Raw genomic sequence first — 24152 nt, forward strand, 5'->3', positions numbered from 1 at the left:
ACCACTGCGTGCGGATTCTAAAGGTGATCTCAGGTTTGATGGGTTTAGTGCTCCTCCTGCTGGAGCAGGACAGGACGTCCCAACCCTACATCTGACCCACACGTTCATCGTTAAGCAGCTGGCTCCCAGATTGTGGTGTTAGCTGGTGCCCTGGGAAACAGCATCTCGAACCAGGAATACAAAGAAAACAAGGAAAAGGAGAAAATATGAGGTAAATGGAACTTCTGTTAAAGACACACAGAAATTGTAAACTTCCTCGTGACAGAGGTGGATTTTGGTGGTTATAAAACGGGACTCGACTCTGATTTCTTAAAACAACTCAGGCCAGAGTGTCAAAAGTCCTTTGAGCCCCCTAAAACCAGTGTGTAACAAAGGCCCTTAGCAACGCATTAGCAATTTCACAAGTGTGCAGAAAAAGCGTGTGTTCATTGAAGGGGTGTATTCAATTTTCCTTCAATATAGAAGACAACAGCTAGTACCAAAAGGCAGAGTAAGACTGAATGGCTCAATGCTCTGCTGTGGCTCCACAGCTCCTGTGTTAGCCTGTTTTGCACTGGTACACACCACCTTAAAGGAAAACTGCAGTACAAAGAAATACCTAAGTACTAGACCAAATCACTGCACAAATTGTTTTGGTGGGGGGGTTTTTTTGGCAGGAGGGTGGGGTGTGTTTTTTTTTTTTTTTTTTTTTTTTTTAAAAACCCAGGAAGTTATCTTTGCAACAGAGTTGAGACTAAGAAATCAAATCCCAGGAGAACAGGTATGAAACAGAAGCCTCAAGAGCTGTGTTAGGGTAGTTCTGGGCTTTGTATCTCAATTTAACAGTCATTTAATAGAGAAATGAACAGCACTTACATTATGCTTATCAGAATGAATTCAAATAATACTCTGCAAAAAGGACATTATCCCACAGAAGTGGGGAATGTGATGAACTGTTAAGAAAAATTGTCAAAAAAATTCTGCAGATTACCAGGGATCAAAAATTTCTGGTTTCCAGCCCCAGATGTATTCATCCAGACTAAGCTATCTCTCTCTCTACCTTTCTACAACACCTAGATAAAGTACATACGGTAAGTTTTCTTAAATATGGAGAAATTCACTGCATCTCATTAAAATTCAACTGTAAACGGACAGTGAAATTTTTGGGGAGGGACATTATGTAGTAATTTTATAAAGTGCTGTGTACATTCACAGTGCTACACGAACACTACTGTATATACAGCAAAAAAAAAAAAAAATCACTGCAGTTTTCCTTCGGCTTGTTAATGTATTCACCCTTCTAGCCTGTCTCCTGCTTTAGAGATGATTTACTAAATCCCCACCATGGCATACAGTTAAGGAAATTTCAAAGAGTGGAAGGGGCATGACAAAGGCTACATGGAGTCGGTTCTTTGCTCACCCAAACTTGGATGGACTCAGTTCTCCTTCCTGATCTTTGTTTTGATCAGCTGTTCTGTGTTATTTCTGCTTCCCCTTCTCCTCTCCACCTCAAGGCAGTGTGGTGTCAGTTTCTGCTGCTCCCTTTAACCTTTCCTCCCCACCCCCAAGGAGCTGGCATTGGTCCTTCTCAACACACACTGGTTACAAACACAGCAAACTTCAAATAAGGGAGGAAAAAAAAAAACAAAACAAAACCTCAGCGATATGGCACCTAAACTCCAAAGTAAAACACTGGAAACAAAAGCACAAACTTGTCCTCCATCCGAAGCGGGATTCTCAGCAGAGGCTGCAGCCGAGTCTTCAGGGGGAAGATGTGCCAGATAGAAGGCATGGATCAGCTTCCAGGACTGTAAAAACACAGCCTTAGGGCTTCGAATCACTAAGAGCGCTCCTCTCCAACTTACCAGAAGATCCTTCTCACTCCAGTCCCGGAGGGGAGGGGCGCTCAGTATGGCTTGCTGTCATTCTTAGAGCGCTTGAGCTGTACTTTCAGACGCTTCATGCCAATCTGAAAGCCGTTCATTGACTGAATGGCAGCCTGTGCAGAGACAGGATTGTCATAACTTACAAAACCTGAAGAAAGGAAAATACATAATTATACCATGCCAAAGCTGTCCAGAACAGCTACTCACAACTGGAAATACAGGTACTCACAAGGTAAGAGAGGCTTGCATGAAATGCCATTTTCAGAAGCTCACAACTGTTTTAGACTCTTCATAAAAACTAGGGCTCTCAGACAAAGCATTGCTTTCTGACATATGGAACTTTGGCCAAAAGATATACAAAGCTCAGGAAATTAAAATAACATTTTCTAGACTTCCAACAAAAATGAGTACCGCTGTTTGTTTTATAAGAACTCATACCTGGGAGAACACCAAACCTGGAAAATGTTAATCTATATATGAAAGCTCTTTAAAGATACAAGACTGAAATCACCCTCTTGGCATTATGGGAATAGATTTGTTTGGAGTGAAGTAGCTGTCAATACAGCGTGGTGCTTGTACCACTATTATGTTTGGGTTTCTCTCAGATGAAAGAGCATTCCAGGGAAAGGGCATCCCCCATATAAACTTCTCCAGGGTTTTAAAGGAACCCATTTTAAATAACTCCAGTCAATGGCTGGCATCACTACCTGGGGAGATCATTCCATATACAGGTGTTACAGCCTGATGCTCAGCATATTTTTGTGTTCTCACAAAGCATCAGATTGTCCATATCTTTTGTCTCAAATACTAAAAAAACCACAGGATACTATGTAGGCACAAAGCTATCAAAACCACAGAGAAAGGCTCACCTCTCCTATTCCATCACAAGAAATCTCCCTCTATCAAAATAGTCACGAGAGCTTACAGCACTACAAAAATGCTACAACTGCTTGCACTGGGGTTTCAAAGTGAGGAAAATAAACCCACAAATCTTTCAGTCCACATGTGCAGCCTCCTACTAAACAAGCTAAGAAAGAATACCTTCTTTGCTCTTTTGGCATCACGGACTTTAGCAGTTAACTGACAATAATCTATTTGGATAGTAACAGTAGCATGACAGGTTGATTTACAGTTTTAGGATACACTTCCCATCCTGATGTGCCTCCCATTTAAACACACAATAAGCAAAGCAAAATAAGTATAAGAGATGTAAAGTTAGGTAGTAAATAGCAGCTGAAATGGTCTTACTAAGCTTTCAAGAATTAGGAGGAAGCTTTAAAAATTGCCTTCAGAGCATTACAGAACATCAAATGCTCCTGTACTATATGGTAGCCATAATAATTATATATAAAAATATTAATGGAAATGATTCATAATGATAATGTAGTAAGTAGTACATACAGCAACAGAGACAATTAGTGAAAAGAAAGAAAGGGCGAAGAGGAGGAACTATACCACGATTACAGTCTGCAAACACAAATCATGGTAAATTATCTAGGGCCAAAACAGTACAAAATCAGGAAAAGCAAAAAGTCACAATGAAAATCAGGAAAATACAGTTCATTGCTGGAAAAGTTTGGACTGATTTATTTATTTTTTAGGAATATAGAGAAAGAGACACTACTTGACTTAAAAGCTAGACTAGACAATATACTGGAAAAGAGATTACGAGAAAGAAGCCACCTTTCTACAGGTAATGATTAGACCCAACATACCAAAACACTTGCTTAGATTGGTCTGCTTGTCAATGAAAACCTTGGCAGAGACAACATTTCCAAATGGCATGAACATCTGCAGCAGATCCTGATCCCCAAACTCCTGGGGGAGATGGTAGATAAACAGATTGGCTCCCTCTGGACCTTCAAACAACAAGTAGGAATACAAATTCAGGAAGAGCACGGATAACATAGGCCCACTTCACAAAAAAAGGTGAAAGAGCCATTCAAGCCAAATTTTCTAGATAAAACAATGAAACTGCTGTTTGCACTTCTGCAGAGAACTTGATTCCAGAATAAATCAGCATGACCCTTTGCTAGGATTGATCATTCAAATAATTCTAGCTCTTTCTCACCATTTTTGCTTGTAATTTCCACATTGTGCCAAAACTGGTTCACAGATCTTTGCTGTAATGAAAGCTGAACGGTAAGTTTGAGATCTAGATGCTGACTAAATAAAAAATGGCTACGCAAAGCTTGCAGCCCAAAGAAACTAAGGAAATCTCAATACAAAATACAAGTAATTACATTACTTGGAATCTGACAAATTCTTTTCTAAACATCATCCTACATTCTGCTGAAAACTTACTCCTGTGTTCTTCATTACTTTACACTACATGTTACATTGATTCTGAATCTGAAGATTGAAGAGACTGGCATTAAGTATCTATGGGAAGAGGTGAAGGACCAAGAAAACAAAATTAAAAACACAACTGATTCTCTGACAGTGGGATGTATCAGGCTGCAGACTCATACTCTCCTGTCCTCTGAGAAAACAGAAGAGTACAATTACTAAGCATTTAAGACTAGACAAATCCTGGGAGAAGCCTCCTGATGTAAAAACTACTTCGGACAGCCCTTAACAGAGAGACCTCACAGGTTTTCCTTCTTTATCTTCAGATTCTAAAAAATGCTGCCAAATAAAAGCTCTGCAGATAAGGTACCTTCAAGGGCTGAGACTGTCCTTTTGAAAACCCCTCTCAAGTTGTTTCTACAACTTTCTGCCTACCTTCTTTTTGACTTCCTGCTGCACCAATACTCTGCTGTGTTAAGAGACTCTGGTTATAGAGCGTGGGCAATGCAGCAGCAGCATATTGCTGGATTCCAGAATAAGCTTGCGTAAGAGCTTCCATTGTGCTACCTGTCCCATTTGAGAGACCACCACTGCCAAGTCCTCCATTTAAGGCTGCCATTCCTATATAAGAAAGAGGAAATAAAGATGACTGAATACCTCCACTGAGCCAGATCAATTACCTTTCAAACACCCTGCACTATTACAAAAAGCAGGGAGCAGAGAAAAACCCCCACAGAACTAGCACAGTCTGAGGAATGATAATCAGCTATTCTCCCAACCCACCACAACACATAGCTTACCTGCTAAAGAGCTAACGTTGAGGCCTGCTGTAGCCCCTGCCAGTGTCTGCAATGCTCCAAGAGAAGCCATTGGATTAACGGAGCTGCTGCTACTGGAACTAGGTGAGGAACCTGCTATTAAAATAAGATAATTAACAAGCAATATTTTTTGGTCCTGATAATTCAACTTCTTCATTAAGTTATTTCTGTAGAAAAAGCTAGTAAGGAACAGATCAAGGCAACACAGTATACTTTTTGTAAAAAAAAAAAAAAAAATCCCAAACCCACACAACTCGATTGGTCATACTGCTTATATCTTCTAATCCCTTCCTAAATTTTTGAAAAATTTCTACTTCATCATAATGTCAACTCTTTGTAGCAATAATAACTTCATTAAGACACCTAAGATTCGGACAATATACGAATGGTAGCTGAACTTCCTACCTCAACATAAGGTGACCAGCAGCAATGCCCCTTTCCTGCTGACTGAAGTGAGTAAGAATCACTTGCTACATATTAACATCTATCCTTGAAACATCACACAAGGTGAAAAAGACCTGAAATACAGATACTAGGGACACTAAAGCAAGCTCTGGTCAAACAGAACATACGGTTTTCCCATGCTGCCAGAACAGGAGCAGCAGATGGCCAGATTATTCTGACACTTGAAGTAATTTTTCCATTAAAAAGCCTGCTGCAGCAGCTGGGGCTATGGCCAAGAAAAGTCTTGGAATGTACATCCAAAATACATAGTCTATCCTCTGTTGACTGTGCCACTAACATCTTCAACCACGTTTACTCAGTAAGAGAAGTCTACAGATACAGTACCTAGCAGACTAACAGCTTACATGGCCTACAAAATTCTACAGCTGGTAGAGTTAGTTCTACAGAAATAGACATCAAAACCACAAGAAAAAAGGTTGCCAAGCTGGTGTATCAAAAGAAACACAAGTTCAAATTAAGGTAATCTACAAAGATTATGGACATGATAAAATAAGAAAAGAATAGTATTTTTACGATTATATAGCAGTGGTTTTCCTAACAGGTTTGTGGACTACTTAGAAATCTGAACAAAGTAAGAAAAGCTATGCATATTGCTATTAACCCAGAAGTTTAAATTTACTGTGCAAGATGCACTGGAAAATATTAATGGCTTTTACAAATTAAAAGATACTGAAGACTGGTGCTGTAGAGGTGTCTTGTAGTCTGCTTTCAAGAGGAATTTATCTGTCTGACCAAGTGGGTAACAGAACTGAAATTCAGGCATTTTCACTTTCCTTTGTGTTTTTGTGATTCTCAGTTATGCTGTGTACATCCATTAAAACTTTCAAAAGAATTGTTGGCAACTTTCAAGCAGATTCACACACACTATATATTCACCACTTCATATATGTGACACAAAGTCTCTGCTGGAGCGGAATATGATAACTATTTAAATGAAATACAGCAAACTTGCCTAACAAGCCCCAGCAAAAGCTGTATCTAACAAAAGTAGTTGTTCTAACAAAAGCTGCATGAGAACCCAGGGAGCTGCAACCCGTATCGCTGTTTAGTTTTTGTACTGACAGAGGAAATGATAAACCTCCTCTAGGAAAAGTTCTAGACAAACTCTCTTAAGTCAGAAATTGGAAAACAAATGTCCCAAACTTTATTTTAAGATGCTTACTCCGAAGAAAAGGAGAAACTTCCTGTCTTACTATCAGTGGCATATTAAATGTTGGAAAAAACAGAGAAGAAGTTACAGTATAACCCTCAAGTTGGTAGAAAAAAAACCCAGCACAGCTGGCTGAATAAAAGCCAGTGTTCAAAAATGATACAGCTGCCTCAATTCTAGAGTATCACTTGTTTCTGTAATACTTCATTACTAATTTGCATAAATCAGACACATTTGACAGATAAGAATACCATTTAAAAAAAAACAAACCAACAACCAAACAACACAAAACTACAATAAAATAGTAGTGGAATGGGAAAAAAGGAACAAAGCCAAGGCTAGAGAGCAAAGTAAGAGAGAACAGATGCCTTCCCTACTTTAAAAAGGTTGTGATTTTAAATAAATTAATTTAAACCACTACAAAAAGCTGAACACAGTTATTTTAATTTAGCTGACTTTATCAGAAATCTCTTTAAGCAAAACAAGAAATGCTTTAGTACTGAAAACACCCAAGAAAATTTAACACTGTTCGGTTTATTTTTTTATCACGTATATAGGAATTGCTGTACTGAGTCAGCACCCCATTTCTGATGATGACTAAAGGCAGATAAACACCAGTAGAGCAGAAATACAGGGCAATTACAAAGGCATACTTCCTAGGTATAGTCTACGTACCAATACAGCAATTTGCAAATCTAGGATATTTTCAGCCAAGGGCAATGTCTTTGTATTAAAAGTACTTTTCATTAATTTCAGTGCATTTTGAACACCCAATTGTTTGACTCTACTATGTTCTAAGGCACAAGTTCTGCAATTTCATCATGCACTATGCAAAGAAATAGGTCTTTTTATCTTTGAACTGTCAACTGACAACTTCACCTGATATCCTGTAATTCTTGTCTTGAAATATCTAACGACTAGTCTGTCCCTATTCATCTTCATCACAACACTAACGTATTTGTAGGCTTCAATCACATCCTCCTCCCATGTCGGTCTTCCATTTTTCAGGCTCCTTTGTTGCTCTTAACACGGAAGGCATTCCACAGTTCTAGCCACCCTTTCTGTTCTTCTGGTTTTTGTGTACTATTTTAGATCAAAAACCACCACACAGTAACGGGGATGGAAAACCAATATAGCTTTATACATGTTCTTTACTCCATCCCCAATTCTTAATGCTGTTTCTTTGCAGTTTTTGGTGGGTGGTGGTTTTTCTGGTTTTTTTGGGTTTTTTTTGGGTTTTTTTTTTTGGTTTGTTTGGTTTTTTTTTCTTACTAATGAGGTTATGTTTCCTTAGATCCATCTACTGAGTTATATCTAGTCAAAAAGGCTAACTCTAAGAGAACTAGTTGAAAATACCTGAAAAGGTTTTCAGAAAATTTGAATATGTTGTAAAGAATAGATAAGAAAGATAACAAAACTTGGACAAGGACATCAACTACCAACTTACAGAGGTAGGTAAATTGAGGGAACAGTAAGTCTGTTCTAATTCAGTCATCTAGTATTCAAGCAATGAGCTAAAGAGCACTAAAATTCAGACAATGAATCTGACTGAACTGTACCAGAATTAGTTCCAGTAAAAGCACAAAGACTATGATGTCTCTGAAAACAATATTGCTGGAGACACAGTAAGGCCAGCAAAGTCACCTAGTCTTTGCTGGACCTTTGATGATTGCCTTTGAAAGGAGGAGAAGTGGAAACATACATCAGCTTTTGCAACCATTCTATTTTGCTCTGGAGCAGACAATTCCTACTGATGTCCAAGTTGAAAAGATGGCAGACAAGACACTCCAATCCTGAAATACTTCTATAATATTTTCTTGAATGTCCCTTTCACACGCTAGCAGTTTAAATGAGTCTATCTATGGGCACAGTCTCTGTAACATGGATTACCTATAGGTGGATGCAGCAGCAGTCCGTTCAGTTCCAAAGAGTAGCTGCTTTATTGCAAAGTTGAAGGTTTTGTTCCATCTTATTCTACATCAAAATACACAATACTGCTTGGAAATATCTAAAACAAAATCACCTGAAATGAGTAGGAAGACAGCATAACCAGCACAACGACAGTACCTAACACCTCTGAGTTCAACCATTCTGACATGTAACCTATGTATGGTCCACAGACCGAACTGTGTGGACTTCCAAGTTCCCAAACACAAAAGATATCAGTGCAGATGAATGAAAATCAAAAAGGTAACTATGCATAATGATTTGTCTGGATTTTTCCACCAATTATGCAATTTGAGGACAATCTGGGAGAGACGTCTAAATAAGCATCAGGTGAACATTTGGATGACAGATGGATAGAAGTCAAGCCGGTAGTCATCTCATCTGCAGTTAGGTTTAAGAGGTTATCACAGTAGATGTTGCCATATGTCCCACAGCCAAGGAAGGCGTTTACTAACACATGGTACTGAACAGCTATATACTGAGGTTTTTCAAGCTTGAGGTATGGTTCAGGAGGGATGCTCTGAATGTGTGAAGTCCAACAGCCTTTTATGTGAATACATACAGTGTGAATGCATATATAAATATTAATCAAAAGACAATTTCAAGTTTACTTATATAAGAGATAATAGCTAGTTTAGAGTAGAGTTAAAACTGAATGCTGCCTGTACACATTGAGGCCTACCCTTCCTCCAATTTAAGTACAGTTTTAAAAGGTGAAGCATATTCATACCTCTAATGAAAAGCACTGAAACCGTTTCAGAGTTTGATGTCAGTGACTACGTATAGACCACATATCCTCCAGAACTTTTCATTTCTTTTGAACAAAGTTAATCTCTACTCTTTAAAATTATACTTGAAATTAAGTTTAAAGAGCAATACAACACTGACTGCTTCATGTTACAAGCCTGTGAAGAGTGAACTGACTGATACATCTGTATAGGATATTAATTCAAATGACCCAACATGATTACTTGACTGTTGACACACAATCATTTATTGATACAACTGGCGATCAGAAAGTTGTTTGGATTCAGCACAGAAGGCACTTAAAAATGGACTGCTCCCCACACCCTAGCCCCTCCACCAGCATGATCAAAAGTAGAACTGAGTCTTGAGATATGCCTCTTATCAAGGGAAAAGGAACCTGCAAAGTGCTGCAGAACAACCACAATTCATGGAGGGGAAACCAATCACAAAGAATCACACAATAGTAGCATAACTTCAGCTGAAAGGGACCTTTGTGGATCACCTAGTCTAACGGTCTGCTCTGAGCTGGTCTAACCTCTGAGTTCGGTCAGCCTGCTGAGGGTCCTTTCCAATTGCATTCTGAACCTCTGAAGTGATGGAGATTCCACAGCCCCTCTGGCACCTAGTTCCTGAGCTTAATCACTCTCATCATTGATTTTATTTTTTCTTTTATATCCAGTCAAAATTTTCTCTGTTGCAGCTTGCGCCCATTGCCCTTGTTCTTTCACTGTACACTTCTGAGAAGAGGCTGTCTCTGCCTTTTTTAGCACATCTGGCATTAGAACTTCACAACCTGCCAGTCCCTTTTCCCACCTCAACAATTCAGAGAACAAACTTGCTCCAGTCAGTAGTCGAGAGAGCCAACAAAGAAATCTTAGTTCTAAATGCTGGTGATAGCAAACTGTAACCTGACAATTCAAGTTCTGCTACTGCATGAGGAAATACGGGAGAAGTTCTCAGATATATTCATCACCTTCATGCTTTCTCTGTGATAAAGAAGCATTCGTGGGTTATAAATGCACCTCTCCTATAGCCTCAAATCTTTGTGGTTTTTTTTTAATTATTGAATAGGATACAATAGCTGGGAGTCAAGATAAATTTTGAAGTTTTAATCTTTAAGGATTGCAGACCACAACATTTTTATGTAAAAAAAAAAATCCTGTCCAGCAACAGAACACTCTTTGAACTGAATTCTTTCTTGGGGATTTCTCTAAGTAGAAAACTGTGCAAAGCACCCAAGGTTTAACTCCTGATCATGTGACATAAGGTTTTCTAAACAGCTCTTCCTTGTAATCTCTTTATAATCTCTTAGTCCAGCTCCTTGGTCCTCCTATGCAATATGAAAAGCTACCTGTGGAAATTTAAAACGCACCCCAACCCCCTTCAGTCTCTCACAATCGCAGGTGAGGATGTCAACTCTGATTTCAAAACTGGATAAGCAATTTGGCTTTTTATGATAAAAAAACAAAACAAAACCAAAACCAAACCCACATACCACAGTGTAAATACTGGAAAATTGACACCCTGAAAATACAGGGTCTCCCTTCCCTTGTCAGGATTTAGAAATAACTGAAAATAGGATAGAAGTAACTGAGCAGGATACTGATCCTCATTTGTGGTAAAAACTGAGCATGTCTGATATAAGCACAATTTAATTTAATTTTTGTTTTCTTGTTTGTTGCATTTAATGATCACATTTATTTGTTGCATTTAATGATCACATTTAACAATAAGGCAGCAAAAGAACACTACTTGGACATTCTAGCCTCTCTGGATAACGTACATAACCTAAAGTAAAAAAAAAAAAAAACCAAACGCCCAAAACCCAAAACAAACAAAAAAAACCTACCCCCCAAAACCCCCAACAAAAATAAAACTACCTCATACACTTAGTTCCAGACAACTGCTTTCCAATAAATGTGCTAAGGGTCTGTTTATTCTACTTCTGTGAGGTTGTTGTAGTATCCTTGTCTTCATTAATGCCAGAGGAATATAAACTGTACTGTTCTAGTGCACAGAATGCATTACTTCATGCTTAAGGCATCCTCTCTCTCCATGTCCAAAGGAACAGCACATATCTGCCACAGTATCTGCCTAAAGTCACACATAAACCAAATATGTGATGAGATTGTAATAATGTGACTGGACAGAGGTCACCTACCTTTCTGCTTCATGATGGCTTCAAAAATTCTTTTTACTCTAAATCAATCTGACCATTTGGAGGAAGGAACACAGCAGGTAAAAAAAAGCCTTTGCTGGTGGCAAAGATACCTACCCTAAACAAAGGCCAGTGAATCTACTAGTAAAACTGCTTATCTACTAAAGAATCAACATGAAAGTGACAAAAAGCGATAGACAAAACAGGTGACATCTACTGTGAAAGGACTCTTAAGGCAATCCACGTCAGAACACACTACAACATAAGCAGTCTCTTACCTGAGCTGGTGAGAACACTCAGGGGACTGCTGGAGGAAGTGAGTGCAGCGGTACCACTTGGTGTATTCTGAGCTGCACTGGCCGCAGCTGCTAATGCGGCCAGGTTCTGTAATTGCATCGCATTCAGTCCTGCAACACATTGAAGAATGCACAGTTTCTCCTACAAGAGTCACCATCATCCAAGCTTAACAGATCCAGCAACCTCAGTGCATCACAAAGGAGTAATGGAAAGGCGCTTAAAAACAACTGGCTTAATACTAGTTACTGATCTTTTCTACATTGCGATCCCTTGTTATAACAAAAAAAAAAAAAAAGTTTTTCTTTGCTCAGATAGATGAATTTTGATAAAAGACCAGGTAGTCATGATCGCAGATATAGACTCCAGAGTACAGAAATTTTCAAGCAGTGTTCTCTCCAGTCACAAAAGCATAGCAGCTATAAGAGAGTAAAGCCAGGGTCTGACAGCTCATCTGCAAGCTAGAGAACGTGTCTAGACACCAGGCCAATAACCTCCTCTTCTCGTGTCCCTCCACTCTCTTTGTATGGGCACAGCAATAACTGCAGAATTCTTTCAAGAAGGCCTACACACCACAGTGGCCACAAAGTCACACCTTCAACCCACCACCAGCTGAATACCAGCATGTTTTGTTTGGTCCACTTGACAGCCAAGAAGCAACAGTCAATTGTGAAATAATGTTAAGTGGCAACTCCTGACCACAAGATCAGCCAATGTACACGTAGGCTAGTCAGCTGGTCAAAAGTGGTAAGAAAAATGAGAAGCATCAGGCATGTTGTAGGTAAGCAGCCAGGAATACTGCAGGTGGAAGAAGGTATCCCTGCACTGATGAACTTTTAATGATCAATTTACTCATCTGACTCACCTTAATTTTGAGTCATAATTTTTGAATGAAACCATTCGGTCAGTACTGACACTGTAGTTGGCCTTCTTTTCCTGCCATGGAATTACTCTGAATTCTGTATTTTAGCCATCCTTCAGTAGGCTAGCTCCATTCTTCCAATTCTGCCTCTCTTCCCTTTTCCCTTATTTCCCTTTTTTGTCTCTACCTTTGCTTATTCTAACAATTCCTCCTCTTTTCATCTGACTTCAGACAATCCCTAGTAATTCTTCCCTACAAAATTAAAACCAAAATTAAATTAATCACCATTCATATAACAACATCACAACGTCCTAGGCGGATGTGGCACCTCATCTTTTGGATGCTTAGTAAGTGCTTGGTGACAAAGCACACATCTCAAATAATTAAAAATCTCAGTTTTGTAATTCAAGTATGTAAACAGACAACATAGGAATGTAAGTGACAACATAGTATAAACTATTTATTTTCTAAAAAACTTATACTACCTTTAGCATAGTTTGTTTTGGGTTTTTTATCTTTTTCAACTGTTTTCTTTTTGTGACAGGGTTTCCCTAGCCACATTTAGTGCCTGAAAGAAGAGGATTCTGCCTTTAGACTCTCAAGGTGCCACTGTAACACAAAAGCATGAAGTTAAAACCAAAAAGTTATATGGTTTTGTTTTTATTGTGCTACAGAGGGTTAAAAGTGCAAGTGTTAGAGCTAGTGAAGAACAGAGCAGCTTGCTTCCTTTCTGAAGCAGTTTGGCATGTGCGCACTGCACCTGTCCTCTTGTCATCACATTGTTTTCCCATCTGTTTTCAAACAGCGTCAAGATTAAATTTTGTATACAAAGTCTGATATAATTTGGGATGTAATTACCTACTTAATTTTTCTTTCTATGAATTTCGAGAAAGGAGATCAGCTGAAATATTAACAGGACTTTGAAACTAAAACTCTTTCTGTGAAGAATCACAGACTTGGAATAATTCTTTCAAAACACCATGCAACATGCTAGTTATACGTCTGAGTTCTCAATTTTTAGGGTGGTTTTTTTTTTTAAATAGTGAAGACAGAATTACCCCGGAAACTTCATAGGCAATCTCAGCTAGTTAGTCCCTTCCCCACCCCAATCCTTATTGTAGTACTAATTAACATGAACTGCAGTACTGTTTTTCTCCTTTATTACCACTTGCTTTTAAACAGACACAAAGAGGGGGAAAAAAACAGTACTGTGCACGTAACGAAATCTGTTATCAATCACCACCACACAGGATGTTAGTGAAACTGTTTTAAAAAATTGCTTTTGGCAAGAGTCTTAGATCCAAGAGCTCTGAAGAGGTCTAATATGAAAAAAGTAAACATAAGAAGCTGAGGTTAGAATCAACCTCAAGTATAAATCAAAGTTCTTACAGTTGAAAACATAACACTTTGCAAAAGCTTGTAATTGTTACTGATGGGGGTACCAACAAAAGTCAAATGTACAAAGACACTGTACTTTCGTAACACTTTTAGATCAACCTCTGCACAGACAGGGCATGTAATATTGTGAACTACCATACAACCCCAAGAGGCAATTTTAATGCTTAAAATGTTCAGTATTAAAACCAAAACTATAGTTTTCCTGCCAGCAGAAGAATTTAGACAATGTGGTGAATGGAGTTACTAACGTGTTTTATTATTCCCTACCCTGTGAAGACAGAAGGGACAATCAATTTGCAGTCCCAGTACTGCTATACTTAGTGAATATTCTGACTAGCAGTCCACAGCAAGGAAGCTGGCTCATACCTATTAAGCTGATATTTCCCTAACAGCAATGACGTAATCAATTGTAATTCAAACGAAGGAATTAAAGAACCTGAATGAAGGACTAGTTCACATTCCTACCAACATTGCATTTTTCAACTTTCATGTATTTAAGAACACAGAATTTAAAATGGGAAACCTAAGAATCCATTATCACTGAAACATGCATTAGTGCTTACTTCAAAACACAATGCTTCATGTAGCACCTGTTTAGATAAAAACAAACACACAGAGACATCTTTTTGTACCCATAAGGGAAGATAATTTTAAATGCCAGAGGCAGGGGAGATTACCATCATACCACAACTTACCTTGGGGACAATAGTTAACTAAGATTAAGAAGGAACATCCACACTTGTGGCAGAGGATTCCTGTCATTCCAAAGGAGTGGGTAAACTCAGGACTACTTATTTCAAATGAGGTAAACGTGTCTACAGCCTTTTGGCTACTTTCTCTACCCTCCTCCTCTTTTCTTTGGCACTGAATTTGTCTTCTGGTGGAAAAAAAACTCACCTCCCATTGGGTGGAGGCTGCTCAATGTGTTCAGGTTCCCAGAAGACGCAGCTGCTGTCTGCTGAAGGAGCTGCAAATAAAGCTAGACATTACACCAAAAAACAAAACAAGAGTGAGAGTGAGGGCTGGCTCCGCTTCTGGGAGAAACTGCATCACACCACAGCCAGAGCGCCGTCACAAAGGGAATTCCCACTGCCCATGCACCACATCACAGCAAAGCGTAAAGAGAATTCCCCTTACACAATACAGCCAGAGCACACCGTAGTGAAAATCCACATTGCCCATGCATCACATTGCAGCAAAGCAACAGCAAAATGCTTTCCTCACTCAACATAATCAATGTTGAGGGAAGTTTATAGCTAATACACCAAGACAAAAACAGTAGAGTCAGTAGTGAGGGAACTCCTACTCAAAGCACCTCAGGCAGGATTGCTACCCCTAAGGATATACAACTTCAAGCCAGACTTCACAGCTGACGCTGCCAGCATAGGACAAATGGCAGATGACATACCAAAACCAAAGAGCCACCATGAGAGGGAACCCCCTCTGCTGTCCTTAAGCACAGCAGCCATGAAAGAAATTTCAAGCCTCAGCTCAGAAGCTATTTAGAGGGATTTCCTATTCCTACCTCCATTAACTAGGTTACAAACCCCTCCTATCTACCAAACCTAAAGCGGTAGTAAAAGCAAGAATGTCCCCACTTCAACAGTAACCATACCAAGACTGAGATGAAATTTTCCTTTTCTGTTCCTCAGACCTTGTATTGCATGACTACAGTTCTCATAGCTACTCTGACAACCAATATGAGCCAGAGCACATCAGCTTATGAAAAGTTTACCCTTTGGAGACCCAGCAAAATCAACTAAAATCAGTGAAAAACAGCAGACTACCTTCTGTTCTGTCATTTTTGCTAAAGAGAGTGGTTTCTCTATTTTCTGTGAGGGTTTTTTTGTTGCTGCTGGTGTTTTTTGGTTTTTTTTTTTTTACTGTGCACTGTCAGCTGCTTGGTGCTTCCAACCTGATCACCTTTTCTGTTTGGACAGCACCAAGTACTGTTCTAGGTTTCACTGGAGGGGGATGAGAGAAATAAAGGCTGAAAAAGGAAAAATGGAAGAGGAATACAAGAATTATGTAATCAGATAGACATGAAAAGGGCATTTATATGGGTAAACACTGAGGCCATAACACACGAAGAAAATCTTCCCAGCACAAAGTCATTCTACAGAAGACCAGGGGAAAAAAGTTTCAGTAGTTAGGGATACAGTGACTGGGCTTGAAATCCTCACTTAAATGTATCCTGACTAGCTGTTAGCACATAACTTAATTTCAGCCTCCTCATCCACAAAATGGGGATTAAGAACCCTGCTCCTACCTATCAGGAGCCTTCTAAAAATGAACACATTAAAGACTAGAAGACAGTCACTGTAATCCCTGAAGAGACGAAAAGAACCCAAATCAGAAACTCACTGCTAAGTATTGGGGTCCAAGTGTGTTGAGACCAGCCAGATTTCCCCATACTGAGGCAGCACTGATCTGTTGCATTTGTTGCTGGAGTTGCTGAGCAATTCGTTTCTGCTCTTTGTCCTTCTGCGTGTCTGCAAATTTTACCACAATGGGGGAAGAGCAACCCTGCAAACAGCAATTCAAACAATTACATACTTGCTATCCCCAGCAGTCACAAAAATACTGCATTAAGACCCAGTCATTGGAAGCATTCCCCCCCCTCCGCATACATACGTATATATATTCAAACAATTCATTAAAGATTCAACATCTCATTTGCTTTTAATACTATTTTGTATTTTGGTATTTTCTCTGCAAATGAAGTTTCTATCTTGAGCTCTAAAAATAGGAGCAGAACAAACACAAAGGTCCAGGAGTAGCATTTGCGAAGAAACACACACTGCACTTATCCTTCTCTCTGCTTTCTAGTCCTCCAAACTCCATAGTGACTGCCTGACAAATTACATCTTCTCCTGACACCCACTAACTTGTTTTACCTCCATGGTTTGTGCTTGGTGCATTGCTTTGATTGCTGTTTGTGCCATGGCTCTTGTTGTAAAAGTCACAAACGCACAACCTGGGGAAAGAACAAAAAGGAACCAAGTAATTCACTACAGCTGCAATTATTGGGATGAATAAAACAATTAAAATGCCTGGGCAGGTGCAGGAATCACAGAAAGAGCTGAAATGCTACCTTGAGTCGCAAAAGGCAGCATCCAGTGGAGAACCTTGAACTATCAAGCTTACCTCGGCTCAGGCCATCTGGGCCCCGTAATATCCTGCATTCTTCAATCTGCCCAAAGGGGGAGAACATCACTCGGATATCATTTTCATTGCACTTCTTGGATATCATTCCAATAAACAACTTCCTATCTTCTACTGCTAAGAAATCAAAAGATAACAGTATTACCAGCAAATATGCAGTTACTAGATCTTACTTTGTCAAGTCTTCTCCATCAACTGCCGTTATTTCCCTTATATTTAGGGTAGAGGCTTGTCAAAAATCAGATTCCCAATAATGGAATCTCTTCAATTTAAGAGGATGTATAGGAGATACCTCAATGAACCTGAAGAATGCCTGTTTTATGATATTTTATGTTTACATTTTGCTGACTGTTTCTTGCTTGCAAGCCTGTGAATTGCAAGAATGTAAGAAAAGGGAAAAATACATCAGATTCAGCACTTCCCTGTATCTCCTATGTTCAGCTCCTGATAAGTGAGGGAAGACTTGTATGTATTTTATTGGACTATTTTCATCCTCTCTCCTCTATCTTTAGACTACCAACATACCTATCTGTATCTAAACAAGAAAGGCTCTTTATCATGCCAATCACATAAATTTAGATCTGCCCATTTCCCCATGCTCCTGTCTCAACAATGGAAGCAACAGCAGTTGCTAAAACAGAACAGTTTTAGTTCTGTTTCAGATTCATCCATTCTGATCTGTATCAAAAACACGAAAATAACACCTTGAATCAGAACGATGGACTGTGTGTTACTGTATCTTGCTCCTAAATGCTGATGCTACTAGATACATTAGAGTTGAAGAATACCTTTCAGTGTGCAGACTATTTTAAAATAAATGGTCCAGAAAGGCATTTCTCTTAACTTTTCAGTTAGTGGTTACTAATGTCAGTTTAAGGTCACTTAAGGGACTGGGGTAAATTCAAATACAGAGCAGAACTTTATACTTCTCATTTTACTTATTTAAGGATGCTAATCACCTCTGAAATACTTGCTTTTAAAGGATGAAGCAAATTATGCAGAATACCATTTGGAAATTTAAAACAGTTTGCAAATCCAACATTCAGCACAATATAAAATATAATATGATGAAGGCTGTAGCACAATTTGAAGCTTCAAGAGAGAAAGTCTTCTCCTATTTAGTGCCATGGTGAGGGGAAATCAATTTATTTGCTGAGTCTTCTATGGTGTTGAAGAGGAAAATTCCAAACTATTCCAGCTGACACGACTAACTGACTATTAAATCTTAAGGTTGTACCCAGTTCACTTTCAAGCTCTTAAAGCAGAAAGCTGCTTTCAAATCCTTTTTGCAGTCCATTTTCGTTCAAGAGATCCAGAATCCCTTTTATTAATGGCAAGTTAAAATACTTTTTAAACTGATGCTTTCTTATCTATATTTTCACCTACACCTTTTACTAAAACTCATATAATTATATAATAGCCTCAGAACTGTCACCCTAAAATTCCATTACATACTTCTTTCCTCTTTCCATTATTTTCCCAGGATATTCGTGTGTGTGTACAATGCAAGATCAATTTTAGTTTAGAGAACCTATTCTGTTCTCCTCCCAACAATATTCAAGAGTTACTCCTTTCTAGATGTATTTACACAGAAACATATTCTATATACACACGGAGGAATTTTTGGATGGAATTACTCCCACTGTATGTTACTGGTATATCCCATCTTCTGTTTTCAATTATCTTAAGATGTAAGCTTTCTGGAACGAGGATTATCTTCTCCATGATGCAATGCTAATCTTATAGTAACTATGGCAAATGGAGAAAATAAAATTCAGCCAAGCCTAAAAAGGCTGAAACTACAAGATGCTAAACACTTTCTTTGCTTATCTTGCAGCAATATGTATAGACACACACATCTGAGCATGTATGTATGTACATACATAAAGTCACCATGGAAATACATGGCTAAATCATCATCTACCCAATGGTAGATCCTAAATGTCTTAATCCATCTGAAACGGCCAATGTGCAGAAATATTCACATTTTTTTCTCTACTGAACTGTTGTGAATTCTCAGTCTCCCTTATATACTACAAGAAGAAGTTTTGACTCCCACCCTAGCTGCAACAGGCTTTGCTTCAAATTGGTCAAGCACCTGAAAAAGCATTTCTGGATTTCATAGAATAGTTTGGGTTGGGAAAGACCTTAAAGATCATCTAGTTCCAAGCCCCTGCAATAGGCAGGGATAACCTTCCACCACATCAGGTTGCTCAAGGCTCCATCCAACCTGGCCTTGAACACTTCCAGGGAGGGGGCATCCACCTCCTCTCTGGGCAACCTGTTCCAGTGTCTCACCACACTCACAGGAAAGAATTTTTTCCCAATATCTAACCTAAATCTACCCTCTTTCAGTTTAAAACCATTATCCCTAGTCCTGTCACTACACTGCCTGTTAAAGAATCCCTCCCCGTCTGTCCTGTAGGCCTTCTTTACTGGAAGGCTGCTATAAGGTCTTCCCTGAGCCTTCTCTAGGCTGAACTACCTGAAGTCTCTCAGCCTGTCCTCATTAAGGGAGGTGCTCCAGTCCCCTGATCATCTTCATGACACTCCTCTGGACCCACTTGAGCAGGTCTATGTCTTTCTTATGCTGGGGGCCCCAGAGCTGAACACAGTACTGCAGGTGGGGTCTTATGAGAGCAGAGCAGAGTAGAGTGAGAGAATCACCTCCCTCAACCTGTTAGCCTTTCTTTTGATGCAGCCCAGGATACAATGGGCTTTCTGGGCTGCAAGCACACATTGCCTCCTCATATTCAGTTTTTCATCCACCAATACCCCCAAGTCCTTCTCCACAGGGCTGCTCTCAATCCACTTATTGCCCAGCCTGTGTCCATGTTTGGGATGGCCCCGACCCAGGTGCCAGACCTTGCAGTTGGCCTTGTTGAACTTCATGAGGTTCGCATGGACCCATCTCTCTAGCCTGTCAAGGTCCCTTCAGATGGCATCCCTTCCCTCTAGGGTATCAACTACAGCACTCAGCCTGGTGTCATCCGCAAACTTGCTGAGGGTGCACTCAATCCCACTGTCCATGTCCCCAACAAAGATTTAAACCACCTTAGTACAAAGAAGAACTCACTGGATGTTTCCCTAACTGACAATGTGGTTCTACCACAAGCAGCAGCAGTGGGAGATACTGAGTCATGGAATTTTAGAGACATCACTTACGCCTCCTACTATATTGAAAACACACCTTTTTCTATTTTTCTTTAAAAAAAAAAAAAAAAAAATCAGGTCTCCGATTCAAGACGACTTCATCAGAAGCTGTTCAACAAAAGGAAAATTCTCAAGCTTCCCTATTAGCACAAATGATGCCACCAAACTCAGACTTTAGTAAAGCTTACCATTACTCTTTTCACTGTCAGCTGGTTTCATCTGGATAGGATGGTGCATCTGAAATGTAAAAAGATTATTTAATCCTAGATGCATTCACTTTATACTATATGAAATACATCCCACAAGAACTGTGGAATAAAGAAGTGGTAGCCTAAATTGCCTCTACAGAAGTGCGTATGTAACAATACATAAATTTCTAGAAGAAATAAAAGCTTTCCTAATGATATGCCATCATTCCTCCTCAGAGAGTATTATAGAAGCCATGCCCACCCACTTCATTACCATATTATTCTCCCAAATGCTCCAAAATTCCCTTAAGATCTGTTATCATACAAATCTCATTACATTGCTCTTTTGAATAGTTCTTTTAAAACATTATTTGAGGGCAAAATAACATCTGTTTGTACATCAGTGGTGCCAGAGCTCAGAAAAACAAGGTAGAGTTGTGAAGAAAGCATGTCTCTTTGCTTACCCCTGGGAGGATCTTCATGTTGTGAAGAGCATTCTGTGCTTCTAGTGCAGCTTTACGGGTATAAAATGTAACAAAACAGCACCCTGCAATTGAAACAAAATGCTAGCCAAGAAAGAACACTATGAATCTTGACAGGCTGTACAGAAACTGTGAGTCCCACTTCTACCCTTCCAATGCAAAATGTATGACAAGTAGAAGAGGTCAGATGTTGAAATAGGCAGGTTCTACTGATTGTGACTGTTTAAAAGATTTCTAAGTGTAATAAAATGGGATATATTAAGAACTGATCCAACATGACCGGTACACGATTAAAACAAACATTTAGGGACATCTGCCAAATTCCATTATCAAATTCAATGATTATTTGCTAGTACCAAAAACTTGCATATAACTGAACTGCAAATCCAGGTACAGCGTTTAGTTAGGATTTGATGTACACAAGTATCTGATGTACACAAACGACTAAGACCTCAGTTTTATATTTTATCTGAAACTGTGACTCTTCCAGCAACGTTTTGGTCCTATCGTAGCATCACCATGATGCTCTGAAGCAAAACAATATTAATTTGATGTTCTGCTTTGCATTTATAATCTATACTCTTCAAGCATCCCCATCACTTCTGAGCTCTAAAAAAAAATTATGAATTTCCTCAGCTCAGCTAATGACTGGATCACAGTCCAAGTACAATTAGACACATACACTTAAAGACTGTAAAGCCTGGGCTTGCATGCACACCTGGTCACACAGAGCTCCAACACACAGGGATGTCTGAGAAAGCGAACAGTTAAGATTCTAACTATGTGAAAGCAGCTGAGACAACAAGTCTCACATGGGAAGTACAGAAGTTCTCACCTTTGCTTTGAGGAGGGTTTTGGCTCCTGTCCCTCAAGACATTAATTTCATAGACAGCACCATACTGTTCAAAAAGTTCTCTTAGATCCTTCTCACACCAGCTCCGTGGGACCTGACCCACAAACATCTTGATAGCATCTAGATCAGGTTGGTCTGGGTGATCCAGTGTGCCATTCATTTTCTTTGAGCTATGAAAAACACGAAAGAATTTCTAGTTTATATCTTTCCACAGATTCTGGATGCTATTGCAGCTAGAAGCAGCATGCTTACAGCAAGATTAAAAAAAAAATATTTCTACACATATATAAGTGTATATGATTAAAATATACATATAAAGAGAGACTCTTGCACATTCCCAGTCCTGCATACCAGAGAATATTCAGAAGCACTATTCACATTCATTGGCAAGCTGTGTACTTGGAAACCAAATACTCTACACAGCTGTTTAAAACTTCTCTGAACATTTGTTCCTATAATGTAGTCAACATCTGGGATTCAGGACATAAATCTGTTGAGATGACTGAAAAATATTACTAGTTCAACCATGTAAGATTTTACAGAAAAAGACACCAGAACAGGAAGGAACCTAAACTCAGTCTACCCACAGACTACTGAAGTTACCAGTAACGACTGAAAATGAGAGGATAACATTTTTCTGTTGTTTTTAAATGTGACTATCTGGAAGTGCTTCCCAGGGTGAAGATCCATCTTAAAACACAGAAACAGGTACAACTGAACAGATGAGAAGCTTCATTAAAGGTTTACAGGGCAATAGCTCTTTGTGAAACTAAGGAACTTTCAACAATATTTGGCAAAAAAACAGGCTTAGGTTGTACATGAACAGGTTGGGATTGAGCAATGTAGTTAGACTGAATCAAGTTGAGTAATGGTAGCATGTTAACATAGAAAAAAAAGTCACTTAAACTACAACAACACAGAAATTTTGAGAATGGGAATCTTCAACAGGCTTCAAGGCATTACATCTAGCCATACAAGCAGTTTACAGCCTATTCATAAAACCGTGTTATACTCCACCCAGCTAGCTGACAGTCATACACTGCTTTCTGTATTGACTCCTCATTGTTTGCCAAGTGCAATGTGAGGTCTTGTTATCGGTAGTCACAGCCTGGTATACCACAAGACCTATCTCTGTGGAAGACTGTAACAACATCCTATTGTAGCTCTAGTGATTAGTAGGTTAAAATTGCTGACCAACCCCTGCATAATCTAGAAAGGGCATGGAGAGTGGAATAGTAACTATACAATGATTCCCCCCGCCCCCAAACTCTTTATTGAAGAATACAGGTGACTTTCTTCCAGAGTAGTCAGCTCTCTTCATCTCTGCTTTTTCCTTTGAAGATAGTTTTTGAATAGCTTATTAACTGCATGTTACAGCAAACAATGTTCCTCTCACTGTCCATCTGCAATCACATTCCTCCCTGAACAGAATAAAAAAAAAAATTCCAAACCAGGTGATGTGTAGTTATTTTTTCCCCTCAATATGCTGCTGTTCAGAACCTAAGGAAAAAACTGATGCCAGGGAAAGCTCATAATTTTATAGCTGTATGAACAGACCTCAGAAACAACAAAGCTTCTTACTAGAAGGGAAGGAAATAATCATAAATCCTTTCACTCCTCTCTACCTTTCCACTCAGAAAGGGTCAGCACTTGTCTAAATAGCCAAGGCAAACAATACCTTTTACAAAGAGGTAAACTACCTCTTTTCAGTCCAGTTGAGAACAACTGGAAATCATTTACCCTCTTTCCAATCATAATTTTCAGCCCTGCCTTCTATGCCGTGGGTAGCTTCAAGAGCATAGCACGGCTCCTGTTAACTGAGCAACTCTTAACATGACCTCAGCCGTATTCAAGAAACCTTTCATTCCTAATTAAAAGGTTTAGTCTGGAGTCATTAATAGGGAAGAACAGAAACTATTCTCCCAACAATTGATTTAAATAACTGATTTTATAATATCAGTACCTGTAACATACTATACACAGTACAGCCAAAGAGCTTTACTCCTCCTTAGCCCTCATCCCTAAAATTATCAGGTCATTTTTCCCCCTCTATCCAGAATCCAATGTCAATTGTCAATGCCCAGTAGGATTTCTTCAAGAAAACAAACTGCAGGCTCTCCTGTCTCTCTTCCCCCCCTTTCCCCCCCCCAAGGGGAGCTCATCAGACAGCACAGGCTTCAGAGACAGCAATTCCAACTATCACTTTAGTTATAAACTCAGACTTGAAGACAAAATACTTACACAGGGCTAGCATTCAAGGAGCAATGGTCCACCATCATCTCTGGGAGGAAATCCAACTTGAACGCAGCCATCACCTC

General features: G+C 39.2%; 1 protein-coding gene across 2 annotated transcripts; it reads right to left on the reverse strand.

Annotated features, from left to right (window-relative positions):
- Positions 1–670: 670 nt before the first annotated feature.
- Positions 671–24152, reverse strand: CELF1 (CUGBP, Elav-like family member 1). 2 transcript variants are annotated; one of them, XM_010580158.1, is made up of 13 exons: positions 24076–24152; positions 21817–22004; positions 20964–21046; positions 20500–20548; positions 17141–17272; positions 16891–16970; positions 16358–16519; positions 14891–14972; positions 11718–11846; positions 4955–5065; positions 4590–4775; positions 3581–3724; positions 671–2013 (listed from the first exon to the last, which is right to left on the reverse strand). In XM_010580158.1, the coding sequence occupies exons 1-13, from the start codon at positions 24144–24146 to the stop codon at positions 1886–1888; spliced, it is 1545 nt and encodes a 514-aa protein (XP_010578460.1). In that variant the 5' UTR covers positions 24147–24152; the 3' UTR covers positions 671–1885. The 2 variants fall into 2 exon arrangements, with proteins under 2 accessions (XP_010578460.1, XP_010578459.1); XM_010580157.1 differs by having other exon boundaries at positions 17141–17275.

The sequence above is a fragment of the Haliaeetus leucocephalus genome, unplaced genomic scaffold (genome assembly GCF_000737465.1).
Source record: "Haliaeetus leucocephalus isolate CR32 unplaced genomic scaffold, Haliaeetus_leucocephalus-4.0 Scaffold696, whole genome shotgun sequence".
Taxonomy (NCBI): domain Eukaryota; kingdom Metazoa; phylum Chordata; class Aves; order Accipitriformes; family Accipitridae; genus Haliaeetus; species Haliaeetus leucocephalus.

Excerpts from the sequence above, each read along its gene's own strand:
- CELF1 (XM_010580157.1), bottom strand. The coding sequence starts at position 24,146 with ATGGCTGCGTTCAAGTTGGATTTCCTCCCAGAGATGATGGTGGACCAT. Across the intron at positions 17,276-20,499 it reads TGACAGTGAAAAGAGTAATG|CAGTAGAAGATAGGAAGTTG; the intron begins GTAAGCTTTACT and ends TTGATTTCTTAG. Across the intron at positions 14,973-16,357 it reads TTGGACCCCAATACTTAGCA|CTTTATTTGCAGCTCCTTCA; the intron begins GTGAGTTTCTGA and ends TGTAATGTCTAG.